Raw genomic sequence first — 16,566 nt, forward strand, 5'->3', positions numbered from 1 at the left:
GAAAAAATAAATATAATATGCATTATTATTTTTAAATTCTCCTGCTGCCTAAGAAAAGATTTAACAATATATGTACATAACTCACATTTTAAAAGTTAAAAAGCATTAATGAACAGATTAAAGAAGACCTAAATAAACAAAGAGACATACCATGTTCATTAAATGGAAGAATTAATATTTTTATAATATGATTCTCCCAATTATATACATATTCCCCTCAGTCTCAATCAAATTTCAGCAGAACTTTTATAGAAATGAACAAGGTGATATCAAAAGTAAAATAAAATGGAAAACAGACAAGGCAGAATTATTTTTAAAAATAATGTATTTGTATTTTATTAGTTCTGCAAAAGAATTCTGTTATCTTATAAATTCAAACAACACTAAGTTTTTATCTTAAAATTCCAAATATCAAAAATATGCCATGTATATACTGAGTTAAAATTGAGATGTTGTAAGAGGTGCATCCCTTTCTGGAAGGTTGAGGGAAGAATCAATTTTCTTGTCATTTCCAGTTTCCAGAGACTTTCCCCTTTGTTTGGCTTATGTCCCCTTCCTCCATTTTCAAAGTCAAAAACATTGAACTTCTATCTGACCCTTTTCCACAGTAACATAACTCTTTTGCTTTCTCTTCCTTCTTCTCTCTTTCTTTCCACACATTATCAAGATTTCACCCAGATGACCCAGAATACTCTCCATATTTCAAGGTCACAGTAGCATCTCTAAAGTTCATTTTACCACTTACAGTAATGCATTTCATATTCCAAGAATGAGAACATAGACATCTTTAAGGAGGCCATTAGTTTGTCTACTAAACTTAAGAACAACGGTGGAGGACTCATACATCAGTAAACAAGACAGAGTATATTGATATAAGAATAAATACATCACAAAACCTACATTTAACAATTTCTTGACAATTATGTAAGTTTCTCATTGATCAAAAAACACAAATACCATTCTCCCTTATATTGTATTGTTCAAAACTTATTTGTGTAGATATACCTAATTTGGAAGGAGCCTTTATTCTAGATGTTCATGTGACCAGAAAAAGTATGCAGATTCTGTTATAAGAAGGGGAAAATGGATATTTGGGGACATATGGGTGTCTTTGGTGCTAGTGAATAAATGCATATTCAATTAAAAAAAAACACAAGTTCTAAAATTTTTCTTTTTTTAAGAATGACATCCATATAAAAATAAATTCCATTTCATAAAAAACATAACAGTATGTCAATAAACATACGAATATGAGATATAGAAATATTACTAGAAAAATATGGAAATTGGGGGTAAATTTAGCATTGGAAAAAATGATCTATATAAGATCAAAAAATACCTCACAAAAATGATTAATTTGGATTTCATCAAAAGTTAGAATATATGTTACTGAAAACAATCTCTTAGAACCTCAGAAGATAAACCACAAAATATGAGAAAATATGTATAGACATATATCTGATAATGGAATTGCATCCTAACTATATGAAGGTCTATCACAATGGAATGATAAGATAACCTACACAATTTAAATGGGAAAAACCTTGAAATTTCCAAAAAAAATATAACAATGTCCCTGCAGATATAATGTCTAAGCAAATATAATAGTGCTCACCATAAAGAGTCAACCAGGAAAATAAAATGAGGGCACAATGACATACCATTACATATATGCCAATGTGGCTAAAATTTTAAAACTGGCCATCCTATTTGTCAGTGAAGATGCAAGTCAATTGGAACTCTTATACGTGGCCAATAGGAATGTATAAAATATTCTAATAATCCTGAAAATCAATGTAGCAAATTCTTACAGATTTAGTCATGTACATATAATATGACTCAGTAATTTCAATTTTAGATATGTATCCTAGATAAAGAGTAAAAATATGTCTATACAAAGATTTTCTTCAAATGTTCATAAAGAGTGCAACCCAAATTACCAAAACATGACAGAAAATACCCCAAATGTTCATTAGCAGTGGAATAGAAAACCAAATACTCATCGACTTGTATAATGATATATGACTTCATAATGAAAAAAATTAGTTGTTAATGCAAGAAACAACAGAAAAAAATTACATTTTGCTGAAAAAATAAAGCCAAATATAAATGAATATGCTGTGTAAATCTATTGATAACAAAGTTGTCAAAAGGCAAACTAATCTGTAGTGACAGAAATAACATTGATTACCTATGTTGATGGAATTGAGGGTAGACTCAGTGGATAAAGAATCAGAGAACTTTCTCATAATATTAAAACTATCTCAAACTTCATTATGTCTATACTTATATGATTTATCAAAGTCTTTCACCTTCACACTAAATGCATGTGAATTTCTTTATATATACTTCATACCCAAATAAAGTTTGTCTTTTTAAAAAGTGAACCCTTAGAAATTGAAAAATGAGAAGGTGACCGGCAAGGGAGGAAGAAGGACCAGAGGAGGTAGTGGGGAATGAAACTGAATAAACTATCATGTGCAGGTATGAATATGTCACAACAAAGCCCATTAGTCTATTTATAAATACATACTAATATCATTTTTAAAATCAGCCCTTAGAAATTAAATATGCAGTTTTTAAAACATTTTTAAATATAATTTAGTAATTGAAAGAAAAAAATTCAAAGCAATCTGTCTACATAGAACATTAAAAAGTGAAAAGTTATAGAAATAAAAGTTATATGTTCAAAGCAGATTAACCAAATAACAAACACTTTGGATAGAAAAAATATAGAAAAATAAGAATTAAGCAAAAAATAGTTCTGAAGAGAAAGTTAAAAACCATCAAATAAAAGCTCAATACAAATTTTAAGAAAATTAATAATATAAATCTTGTAAAATTTCAAATTTCCAAAGATAAAAGAACATTCTTAGAGCTTAAACAAGTAATGGATAATCCTGTTACCTACAAAGAATAAAGTCCGAAAAGCTCAAAGCCTCTCATTAGCAAAAATGTGTTTCAAAAGACCTAGATATGAAATACAGAATATATATGTAGAAATATATACATAGAAATATACTTCATTTCTAAAAGGGAAAGGTCAATATCATTAAGCTGTGAATTATTTGCAAATTATTCTGCAGTCCCAAGAGAACTGCAAACAAAATCTAAACAGGGTAATTAAAAGTATGTGGTAAGCTAAATTTAAAAGTTTACAGAAGATCAAAGTGTCACCTCCCAAAGAAACTGATACCAAGAAGATTGGGGTGAAAAGTCATGATTAGATAGTGATACTTATTATGAATCTATAGTGATTAAGGTAGAAGATTACTAAAACATTATTTGCTAATATTGCAAAATAAAATACCCAGTATAAATAGTCAGTATTCATTTTTATGATATATGAAAAGGTACAATATTGGATTACTGGGGAAATGTTGAATTTTCCCATATTGTTTTTAAAAGGAAATAATGTCATTATCATGCATAAAAATAACCTGCAAATGAATTAGTAATATGAAGACAAGATATAACTTTTAGAATAAAAAGTATGCCTACATTTTGAAGTATTACTATTAAAAACCCAAAAACATAAGCAATAAAATACAGTTAATTTTATAGTGAAAGGAACAATATTATTCATAGTAAACATAAAAGAAAAAAATAAAAGCCACATAAATTAAGAACACATATGTAATACATATAATTGAAAAAAAAGTGATATTTTGAATTACTAAGAATCCAACATCAAAGCTTCCAAAAAGATAATCTAAAAAAAAATCAAGCGGCATCTTACAGATTAAATGAACTTCCCATTAGCCCATAACAATGTATGCTAAATCCAATTATTAATAAAAGAAGCACATATCAACACTTCAGTGTTTTACCACTTTATTGCTATTTATAAGTAAATATTAAAATACAACATCACTTAATCATTATCAAGAATGTAGAGCAAGAATTCAGCATTGACCAGAATGTATATTAGTACAAGCTCTATAGAAAATCCAAAACAAAATATGTACAATTTCCCAAAAGACCGATTTCTGTAACATGTCCCAGAAATACTCAGAGACAAAGGGCAATACTGCAAAAATACCCCATCACTTCTTGACTGACATGTTTTACTCTCATTGTATTCATTTTTTATTTATAACATAATTTTATAATAATTTTGAGTCAAATGATTAATTTCAACATATATGCATATGACTTAATTAAACCAAAAATATTGTATTCAAATTCTTTTAAAAATATATTTTCTAGTTGTATATGAACACAATACCTTTATTTATTTATCTTTATATGATGCTTAGGATCAAACCCAGCGCTTCACACACGCAAGGCAGGTGCTCCACTACTGAGCTACAGCCCCAGCCCCTGTATTCAAATTCTTTACTATATTCTTGAATACTGTTTACTAAGGTGCACTTATTTTGCCACATACTTATCAATAAATTTTGATTTCCACTTTTACATGAAACATGGAAACAAATTTTTATAAATAATTTGCCCCAGTTTAATGTAGATGGGCCTTTAGAAAATCAGGAGTATAGATATCAGAGCATTTTACTTACTAATCCGAATGCATTTGAGAGGAGGGGACCAGCCATTCTCTGTACATGTAGCTGTGTTTTGACCATTTGAAAGACTATAGCCAGGATAACAGTCAACTTTAACAGACTCATGCAGTGAATGTCTTGTTTCACGTGAGTAATATCCATTTTCCACATAATTGAAAATGCATTGTCCTAAGGAGCATAAAGTGATAAAAAGTGAAAACATTAATTTGAACAAAATATTGGATTAAAAATTACCTTTATAATATTTAGAAAATGCATAAGCATCCAAAAAAAATGTGCAATTAAGAAAAACCCAAAACTACTATACCAAATGTTTGTTAAAAAATAAAAATCAATAACATTGAATTCATCTTTAATTTTGTAGCTAAAATATGTGTGAATGATACAGGTTTTCTTGTAACTTTGGTTTTCATGTGATTTTTATGAAGAGCTTCTTATAAAAGACAAAAACTAATTGGGTCTTTTTGCACACACAATTCTTCCCTTGGCCCTAATTTGTCATGCAAGACTTAACTGTAAATACTTATGTGCTTCTTTCTTTCCTCATTGAAAGATACATGTATCATTGTAAAGACATTTACTTACTGATGCATGGTACTTCTGGCAGCCACCCTTCTTTTGTACAATAAATGTAACCCCAGTATGATTTTGAAGGAGACACAAAATTGTTATCACATTCATAGGCATATCGTTGTCCTATAGGTACTGGAAAGTATGGTCTATATCTTTCTTCATAGTATAGACGTCCATGTTTTATCTCTGGAAAATCACAAGGTTTCACTTGTGATAAAAAAATAAGATGAATAATATTTTATTTTATTGAGCAACATATCAGAAATAAACCATTTAAGTAATGAATTATGTCTTATTATTAACATAATTACAAGGTTTTCAAGAAAAGATAAGTCACAGAAATCAGATGATTATGCTCTGTGAGGTCTTTGTTAGTGAAGTCAAATGAAAGCTTTTCAGTCACCAGAGAAATCAACTAGAAAAATTTGTTAGTATCAAAATAGATAAGGTTATAATAAACAATAGTTTTATTCTAGTTTCAGTTGGGAAATGAGATGTTTTTAATATGCTAAAATGTTTTTCAATGAGGTATAATATGATTATATCTCATTGACTTATTCTTATGTATTAAGTAATTTAACACAAATTTAAGTGCTGTTATTTATTTTATTGTTAGGTTTATTTTTATTTTCTTGAAATTTACTCATTTTCATGAGATTGTTTAGAGAAAACCTACTCTTTTTACTATCCAAATAGTATTAATTTTTTCCATGCAATATGATTCTATTTCAAGAAATCTTGCATGATACGTTATAAAGAATCCCCCCATCACCTTCATGTATACACAAATACAATAAATATTCTACAACTTCTAATTAATTTTTCCACTTTCCTTTATGTTTCATTACAGACCATTTTCAAGAAGTTTCTACTCTTAAAAATGTTAATTTGCAATATACATTTTGAATTTTTGCTCATCTTTTGTATTAGAACATCATAAATATTGGTTTCATTTTGACACAATTGAATATGCAAGGAATTTTATTTTAAGCCCCATCCACCCTTTTCCTCCCTTCTTCTCCCCCTATGTTCCCTCCTCAGCTCTATTAAAATTTCTTTCTTTTACACATGCAAAAGGGAAATTTCCTTTGGGATGTTTATATATGAATATGACATGATTTGGTTAAATTCATGCCATTTATCTTCCTCTTTCTCTTCCTTCTTCCCTCTCATTCTCCAATAGCTACTACCACTGATCTTCCCTATATCTTTATGATATCTGATCCCCACCCCCACTGCCTTCTTTCCCTAAATTTACTAAAACTTCCTGATATGAGAGAAAACTTTCAACTTTTGAGTTTCTAAGTCTGGCTTATTTCACTTAGCATGATTTTCTCCATTTCCTTCCATTCATCAGCAAATGTCATTATTTCACTCTTACAGCTGAGTTAACTCTTTTGTATGTATGTACCACATTTTCCTAATTCATTTCTAATACCTATTGATGGGCTTCTGGGTAGAATCCATAATTTGGGAATTATGCTGCTGTAAATACTGAAGTGGCTGAATCACAATAGGATGCTTGCTGATTTTTAGGCCTTTTGGAAAAACATTGAGAGTGGGATAGCTGGGTCATATGGCAGTTTAAATCCTAGTTGGTTTTTTTTTTTTTTTTTGAGGAATCTCCCCATGGTTTCCAGAGTGATTGTTCTAATTTTCAGTCCCATCAATAATGCAGAAGTGCACCTTTTCCTCAAAATCCTTACCAGCATTTATTATTATTCATGATATTGATAATTATTGATTCCTTTCAAGTGTACTTTCTTGGTCTACAGTCTATATCTCTTGGTGTAGTTTTGATTTGCATTTCCCTAATTGCTAGAGATGCTGAACATTTTTCCATATATTTGTTGACCATTTGTGTTTCTTTTTTGTTATTCATTTTTATTAGTTGTTATACATGACAGCAGAAAGCTTTTTGATTCATTGTACATAAACGGAGCAGAATTTTTCACTTCTCTGATTGTACATGACATAGAGTCACACCATTCATATATGTATCTAGAGTAATAATGTGTGTCTCATTCCACCATCTTTTCTACCCCCATATCCCCTCCCCCCCTTCCCTTTGCCCATTCCAAAGTTCCTCCACTCACCCCATCCACCACTCCATTATGGATTAGCATGCACTTATCAGAGAACACAATCAGCCCCTATTTGGGGGGATTGGCTTATTTCGCTTAGCATGATGAGTTTCTTCTTTTAAGAAGTTTCTGTTTAGTTCTTTTGGCCATTTATCGATTGGCCTATTTCTATTTGTTTGCTTGTTTGAGTTTGTTTGTTTGCTTTTGGCATTGAGTTTTTTTAGTTCTTTATATATTCTGGATATTATTCCCTTGTCAGAGGAGTAACTGACAAATATTTTCTCCCATGCCAGAGGCTCTCTCTTCAACTCTCTTCATCATTTTCTTTGCTGGACAGGATCTTTTCTAATTTAACGGCATCCCACTTACTGATTCTTAGTTTTATTTTGTGAGCTTTAGGGGTCTCATTCAGAAAGTCAGTGCCTGCACTGATATGATGGAATATTGATCCTATGTTTTCTTCTAATTTTGGCTCTGATCTTTATTATTTCTGACCTTCTACTGATTTTGTAATAAGACCTTAAAGTGTAACATAAGCTTATTTATTTGGTCTCTATATTTTTAATGTAGATACTGAATGAAATAAATTTTACTCTTAGTACTGCTTTCATACTATCTCAGAGATTTAATATATCTTTGGTTTCATTTGTTTCTAAATATTTTTTATTTCTTCCCTCAATTATTCTTTGATCCATCCTTCTTAAAAGGATACTGTTTAAACTCCACATGTTTATGTGATTTCTGCTATTTTTCTTGCTTTTGATTTCTAGTTTCATTTTAGTATGTTCTAATAGGATGCATGGGATTATATCAATTTTCTTTGTGTATTTGCTTAGATGTACATATTGACCTGGAACATGGTCTGTTTTGGAGAAGGTTCCATGAACTGCTGAGAAAAAGATAAATTGAGTTTGAATACATACAGTTTGGATATATCATTATTTATTTTATGTGTTGATGACCTGTCTATTAGTGATAAGGATGTATTGAAATCTTCCAGTATTACTGTATTGGGATCTATCTAGGATTTAATGTCAGGAAGTATTATTTTTTAGTTGTTAATAGACCTTTATTTTATTTATTTATATGAGGTGTTGAGAATGGAATCCAGTACCTCACACATGCCAGGCAAGTGCACTACTGCTGAGCCACAGCCACAGCCCCTTAAGAAGTATTTTTTAATGTAATATGTTGACATTTGGGGCATATATATTAACTATTATTATGTCTTCTTGTTGGGTTGTTTCCTTTACTAGGATGTAATGGCTCTCTTTTTCTCTTCGGATTAATTCATACTTGAAATCTGCTCTGTCAGATATGAAGAATGGCTACTCCAGCTTGTTTTCAAGTTCATTTGCATGAAGAAAATTTTTTTCAATCCTTCTGCCTTCAGTCTGCAAGTGCCTTTACCTATGAAATGAGTCTCTTGCAAACAGAATTTGGTTGGATCTTGTTTTTGGATCCATTCTGCTAGTCTATGTCTTTAAATGAGTGAGTTAAGGCTATTTATTTTCAGTGTTATTATGGATATATTATTTGGATTTTGGATTACATATTTTGAATTCTTGCTCAACCTAAATGTCTTTTTTTAACAAAGGTGAGAAAATTATTTCTTCTAAGTATACTTTCTTGGTCTACAGTCCATATCTCTTATCATTAACAAATACTTTCTCACCTTTATGAAGCTTCCAGTGTTGTAATTAAAATGCTTTTTAGCATTAAGTCTTGTTCCTTTTAGGTAACATTCACTTTTCCCCCTATAATGTTTTTTTAAAGATTTTGATATTTCACATTAACCCATGGGTTTTAGAAATTACATCATGAACTGTCCAAACCTGTATTATTCAACAAGAACTGTGCCATGGACATGCTTGAGTCTTTTGAGTTGCAAGAAGTGAGATTTTAAGATTAATCAATTAAATTTCCCATTTGTAGATAAGAGATTTGAAACCTGGTGGTTGCAGAAAAAAAATGTGTTTATTCACCTCCTTATGCTGTTTCATGGAACATCAATAAAATAAATTGGTTCTCTCTGATGTCTTTTCAAAATGCACAAAAAGCAGAGAATTGACAGATATAATTATTATGATAGGCCAGAGGCACTTGTCTACATTCTTCACACTCATGTGTGCACATCTAAACCTCATTAAAAGGGTGTACCTTGAAGCAAATTTAATATTCCACTAAGGACCTATCAGCAGAGATGGGTGGTTCTCACAACAGCCTCTTTCTACTACTTAGAGTATCCACCTGCTTATACTTTCACTAAATGTAGGTCATAGTCTCATTGCCAGCTATAGTTGTTCCATCCTAGTGTTCAGTCAAACTGATCTTAAAATTGAATAAATATTCACTAATTTTCATAAATGTTGCCAATCCATCTGTCCTAGGAAGCTTATTTCTTTGACTCAAGCCCAGGATTTTATAGTTACCATTGCAGAAGTTTATCCTATTTGATTCAATTTGACATGTAGGATTTTCTTTGAATGATATGTCCTAGTGTAGATTCACTAACATCATCCTTTGTGTCATTCAAGTTGTGAATTTATACTACATTTTTCCCTGAACCATTGAATAATTTGATGTCACCAATGAGTAATGGAGTTGTCCTGAGAAGAAAGTCCTCTTGCTTGATTATCAGATAAGATTATTTAATGAAATTGCAAAGAGATAAACCATCTAACTGGTCAATTTCATTGTCTTATCCATAAGAACCTGTGAAAGGCAGGTTTAGATATATTTGAGCAAATCCATATTGTCGAAGTCAACTATAAAATCATTAAACATTGACCTTATAGTTCTTATGCACTTTGAAATTTGTTTCACAGTTATAAAAGCTTTCTCTGTTAGTGATTGGAATTTTGCCTAGAACTAACATTGAACTCACTGACCAATCATTTGTATCATCACATTTTTGTTTAAGTGTGATACACCTTTAAAATGTACTGTTAGATAGAAAGAAAAGGAATATGACTGTGGAGACAAACTAAAACTTGAAGAGGGCCAAGAAAGCATTCCATAAATAAAATAGTCTTGACCTCTGGTGGAATTTTGCCACATGTAAGATTTGTAGGAAACTACATAAGTCCTTCAGCACTCCTCCCTCACAATAGGGTAGCTTTATTTTTCTCCTTTTGGGGGCTTGTTGGACTTAGTGTCTCATTTCTGAAGACTAGATGTGGTGGTAGCAAGAGTATGTGAGTAGATCCTAAGTGGTATTCAGGCCTCCACTCGCTCAGATCAGTAGCTCTGGAGAAAGTTAGCTGTCATTCAGGTAACCTAAGAGAGGCCCATGTGGTCAGGAGCTGAGGCCTCCTGCCAAAATCTATGTGAGTGAACCGTGTGGGAAACAGATCCTGCAGAACAGTCTATTACACTGATGTACTGACTGCACCACAAGAAGAAACTGACTCAGAACTACTGACTCATTTCCAAATTCTTGACCCGCAGACACAATGAGACAACAAATATTTGGTATTAAACAAATATGTTTGGGGGGGAATTTTTTTTAATTTTATTTTTTAGTTGTAGTTGGACTCAATACCTTGATTTTATTTACTTATTTTCATATGGTGCTGAGGATCGGACCCAGGACCTTACACATACTAGGCGAGCTCTCTACCACTGAGCCACAACCCTAGCCCAGTAAATTTGTTTTAATGAAACAAATGACTAACATATTATCTGTTAGAAGGTAGTATTTTTACCCAATGTTTTATTCACATACTGGAAGAATTTTATTAATTAGAAAAATACATATATATATATATATATATACACACATACATACATACATTTTTTTGAATTGCCAGAAACTGTTTTTAATTTACTAAGATGTGATTTTCATACAAAGAGATGTAAAGAATGCTTTTAAAGGCACTATGTACATATTATGTACATAAACATAGACAACTATTTGGTCTTGTCACTGTGTGTGTGTGTGTGTGTGTGTGTGTTTGTGTGTGTGTGTTTAGGAGAAAAAAATCAATTCAGAATTACAAAATAGGAAAAGATATAAATGAAACTTACAGCTACATCTTGGAGGAGGTATCCAGCCACTACTTGTACATTTTGCAGTATTTCCCCTGGTTGCAGGATAAAAACCACTTTTACATTCATATCTGATTTCATCTTCAGTTCTGTGCTTAATCCTTTCAGGAGAGTAAACACCATTTGGAATATAAGGAGGATTACACATTACTTCTGGGAAAAAAATAGGATGTGTGAATAGTGTGGAAATCAGTACTCATTAAAATTAAGTATATCAAAGTAAGACTATAGGTGATATTTATTTGTCCGTAGAGGAGCATCAAATGACATTAAAAAAAAACATATCCTCACATATCACTATATATATATATATATATATATATATATATATATATATATCCTCATGTATCATTCCTGTTTAACTTACTGTGGTTTTCACCAATATATTTGTTTCTCCTGAACTCCAAATCCCTCTTTGTCCAAAGCTATCATATACTTCATTATACCCCATGTCTGGCAATGACTTCATCATTTATAACTTCAAATATTTCTTCCACTTTCTTCTATTTCTTTGGGCACTGTTGCTCTCATAAGGATTGTTTACAAATATACATAGATTCTTCTTTCCACACAACTGGTAGGATATCACATCCCTTCTTTGGATTAAATGTGGCCATGTGACTTAGATAGTTCAATGTAATGAAAATAAAAACAGAAGGAATTTTTAAAAGACGTGTGAATTTTCATGTTCTCACTCCCACATCTGCAATAACTTAAGAAGCACATTGGAAAGATGATGCCTTTTTCACATGATTCTTAGAACTAGTTTACTATGTTTCACTGCATTATCATTGCCACTGTTACAGGATTCTTCCACAGAGAGACCAGAAATGAGGGCATTCAACAGAAAGCAGAGTATATTAGTGTTGGCACTGGTCCAGCAGATTTGTATCCAAAGGCTAAGGCCCCCAAAGCAGGAGGTGTTGCCGTATATACATCTTGTTAGCTCCTCTTTATTTGCTAGCTCTTTGTCTCCCATATAAGGTAATATACATTCTAATTGGGCGTTATATTTCTATACTATAGATTTGCAACAGTGTTACAATAGAGTTGTGGAATATGCATGGTGATTTTGATGGTGCCATGTTACCTTTCCTTTGTTCTGAGAAAGTCCCTACCATACCACTGCATTAACATATGTTCATGAGTATTCCATGCATTCTAATCTTGGACCAAGACAGTTTAGTAATGAAGAATGTCAAGTAATACCTGCACAATTTAAAAAAAAAGTTTCATATGTGAAACATTTATTAGCACTTCACTTTTTGGCAAAAAAACGCATAAAATCTGCAATGATTTTTCAGTGAAATACTGTGCAGGGACCATTCTGAACTGTGTTAGAAGTGAGCACAAACCAGAAACAAAGTGTAGTTTGTTAAGATATTGATATACTGCAATCTATTTTTTGGAAAGCCGTTTTTGTAAAGGGTCTCTTTTGCAACTACTTAGGTCTGGCAATGTAATATAAAAGTAATCATACCCAATACATAAATAAATTGACATTGTTGTGCTCCAATACAACAGTTCTTTTTAGATGCTTTGCAAATATCTGAGGACAGGAATTACTACAATATAGCTATGTCTTCTTGCTATTCTTTTTATGGTTATGATTTCTTAAACTCTTCAATCATCTATATTCTCTCTTCTAAGTCATGATAGTTGGAAGACATCCCTTTAAAAGAAGGTAGGCAAAACAGAACACAACATTCAGATATACTTCTTGTGGGGAAAAGCGCTCTGCCTCTCTGCATGACATCCTTCCATGAAGAAGCTGGGAGTTAGGATTTCTTTTTCAGCACCATCATCACTGTTGTTCCAAATTAGACCCATTGCTCATGAAAACCTCCACTTTTTGGTTCCCTTTAATTCCATTTCAAATAGAAATTTACCTCATCTGATATTAATATAATATACTCTTTAGAGCCAAATTCTAGGCTTTAGAAGAGCAATCTATGTATTTGAGAATTGCAGATTATTTAAATTGGAAAGCCTATGACAGTCCTGACTCTGCTCCTGGAATGTTTTATCACCATGAACTAGCTACTTAATAGTATATTTAAGCTTCTGGTCCTATTTATTTTTATCTTTAGAGAATATCATACAAATTAGTGTCAAAAGGACTTTGCACACTTAATTATTACAAATTTAATACTCTGTTTTTGAGAAAAATAGATTGGTTGCATAAAAATATTATATTAATTAAAAGAATTGGGGTTGGGCTGTAGCTCAGTGAATGGTAGAATCCTTGCTTAGTATACAGAAGGTCCTGGGCCCAATCCCACGTACCACAAAAATAAATAATAAATAAATAAATAACCAATAAAATTCTTTTGGTGTAGGGTACCAAGGAATGAACTCAAGGGTACTTGACCACTGAGCCACACTCCCAGCCCTCTTTTGTATTTTATTGAGATACAGGGTCTCACTGAGTTCCTTAGTACTTTGCTTTCACTGAGGCTGGCTTTGAATTTGTGATGCACCTGCCTCAGCCTCCTAAGCCCTGGGATTACAGACATGCACCACCACAGCAGACCTGATAAAATTTTTAACAAAAGAGACAGAAAATAAAAATAACCTTACCTTCACATGAGGGACTTGGACTCCATCCTGAACTAGTGCATGTAGCATTGCCTCTTTCACTGTTTTCAAAACCTTGATTACATTTATATTGAAATATTTCATTCTCCTTATAAATTTTCTTAGGAGATACAGAATAGCCATTTCTAATTTCTGGCGATGTGCAGGAAATTTCTAAATGCAAGGGATTAAATTCTAAAATGTTTATTATGAACTAAAGGACTATGACCAAGTTGTGTTTATATAAAAATAGAAATTTTGTTTCCATTAGGTAAATCAGCCAACCAAACAAAAGTTCTCTTTTAGCTTGACTGTCTATTTTATCTGTTATTCTTAATATCAGTTGTTATCATCTGTTGCTCTTCATTTTTTGCCAGAAGCTAAATTTCTCAGTAAAATTATGTTTCAACTTTAGTTTAAGGGTAAATTAGTCCTTTGGCAGTGATTTATAGTAATACCCATCAAATGTATATGTGATATTGAATATAGATTTACTGTGATAAATATTTTTTCCAAGTGATCTGTAAAAATAAAAGATTTTCTTGTTATTGATTAGAGTACTTATTCAACAGAAAACTCTCAAGGAAATTTATTCAACTCATTTTTCATTACATCTTTGGAAGTAACTGAGATTCTGTTTTTGTGTCTTCACTGTCTATACAGGTTTTCTTTTTCTTTTTTTTTTAAAGAGAGAGTGATGGAGAGAGAGAGAGAGAGAGAGAGAGAGAGAGAGAGAGAGAGAGAGAGAGAATTTTTTAATATTTATTTTTTAGTTATTGGCGGACACAACATCGTTGTTTGTATGTGGTGCTGAGGATGGAACCCGGGCTGCACGCATGCCAGGCGAGCGCACTACCGCTTGAGCCACATCCCCAGCCCCTATACAGGTTTTCTGTCAAAAGCAAAAACACTGTGGAACCAACCTAGATGCCCTTCAATAGACGAATGGATAAAAAAAAAAATGTGGCAGTTATACACAATGGAGTATTACTCTGCATTAAAAGATGACAAAATCATAGAATTTGCAGGGAAATGGATGGCAGTAGAACAGATTATGCTAAGTGAAGCTAGCCAATCCCTAAAAAAACAAATGCCTAATGTTTTCTTTGATATAAGGAGAGTAACTAAGAACAGAGTTGGGAAGAAGAGCATGAGAAGAAGATTAACATTAAACAGGGGTGAGAGGTGGGAGGGAAAAGAAAAGAAAAGGGAAATTGCATGGAAATGGAAGGAGACCCTCATGGTTATACAAAATTACATACAAGAGGAAGTGAGGGGAAAGTGGGGGGAAAAACAAGGGGGAGAAATGAATTACAGTAGATGGGGTAGAGAGAGACGATGGGAGGGGAGGGGATGGGGGATAGTAGAGGATAGGAAAGGCAGCAGAATACAACAGACAGTTGTATAGCAATATGTAAAACAATGGATGTGTAACCGATGTGATGCTGCAATCTGTATACGAGGTAAAAATGGGAGTTCATAACCCACTTGAATCAAAGTGTGAAATATGATTTTTCAAGAACTATGTAATGTTTTGAACAACCAACAATAAAAATTTAAAAAAAGCAAAAACACAACAAAACAAACACACAAATAATAACAACAGAAAACTGCCCCCATCATCTTTGACACCACTTCTCTCAAACACTTTTCCCTGAGACAGTGACAATGATAACTGTTTTCCCAAATTCTCTTCTTCCATCTTCCTAATCTGTTTTTCTTGGGGTTAACTATGAAAAATTCCAAATGGTCACTTTATTCCTCCACTTGAAATCCTTCACCAGTTCCCAAATCAGTCTGCATTAAAGCTAAGTTCTTAAGAATGGTGCATTAGCTTCTCAGTACCTTATACTGGCCTATCTTCAGTTCATCACTGATTATCACCTGACTGCATCCTATGCGAAGCCCAGGTGGACAGTGGACAAGGAACAATAGGACTTCACACTTATTGAAGTCTCACTGCCTTTCCATGTTCCTCTTCTGAACTTCCTACTGGCATGCTTTTGCCTTCTTCATGGTCACCTAAAAACAGCCCTCTCTTCCTGTAAGACTTTCCTTAAGCATCTGCAATTCCAGGAAGGTTCTGCTAGTCATGACATCTAGCTGTGATCATAGAAATCCCATATATGAACCTCTAAAGTATTTAACTTAATATTATTATCACAGTATTCTCTTAGAATACTTAGGAAATTATTTATTTATTTATTTACTGTAAGATAGAATAGATAAAAAATGTGAATAAATCAGAGGTTTTAGATAATAAATATGACAGAAACTTCTTCCGAACAAGAATAGGTTAAATGAAGTATGGTACTATTAAACTAATTGGCCATAATGTTTAACTTAAAAAACAAAATCATTGATGAATCAAGATATACAAATCAGCTGTAGTATGACAAAATAAATTGAAGAAATCGTGGCTTACAATTGACTTAGAGATGTTTCTAAAATAAAATTATTTATTTGGTGGATTCAATTATGTTCAGCAGTTCATAATTAACTTTCAGCACAAATAAATAAGAGAATCATTTCCTAGAAATAAGTTATCAAAGATGAGTTATTCAAAAATATAATGCCATCATGATGCATCAGTGGAAACAAATAATAAATATTTGGCATCCAGGATTAAAAACAGACTTTTCTGGATATCAGCACAGAAAGGCTGAGCATTCTCTTTTAACCTGTAGCAGCCAGGAGTGGTATTACACGCTATAATCCCAGCAGCATAGGCTGAGGCAGAATTTCAAGTTCAAAGC

At 32.2% G+C, this 16,566-nt stretch overlaps 1 protein-coding gene across 1 annotated transcript in view; it reads right to left on the reverse strand.

The window, feature by feature from the left end:
* Window positions 1-3,898: 3,898 nt before the first annotated feature.
* The window catches only part of LOC144256850 (complement factor H-like), a 35,182-nt gene continuing 22,514 nt past the window's right edge, over window positions 3,899-16,566 (reverse strand). Inside the window, exons 6-9 of the mRNA XM_077802495.1 lie at window positions 13,814-13,984; window positions 11,213-11,386; window positions 5,112-5,306; window positions 3,899-4,694 (exon numbers count right to left, since the gene is read on the reverse strand). Coding sequence (XP_077658621.1) covers window positions 4,513-4,694; window positions 5,112-5,306; window positions 11,213-11,386; window positions 13,814-13,984 — 722 coding nt within the window. The 3' untranslated portion in view covers window positions 3,899-4,512. The remainder of the gene's footprint in view (window positions 4,695-5,111; window positions 5,307-11,212; window positions 11,387-13,813; window positions 13,985-16,566) is intronic.

Source organism: Urocitellus parryii, chromosome 9 (assembly GCF_045843805.1).
Source record: "Urocitellus parryii isolate mUroPar1 chromosome 9, mUroPar1.hap1, whole genome shotgun sequence".
Classification (NCBI taxonomy): domain Eukaryota; kingdom Metazoa; phylum Chordata; class Mammalia; order Rodentia; family Sciuridae; genus Urocitellus; species Urocitellus parryii.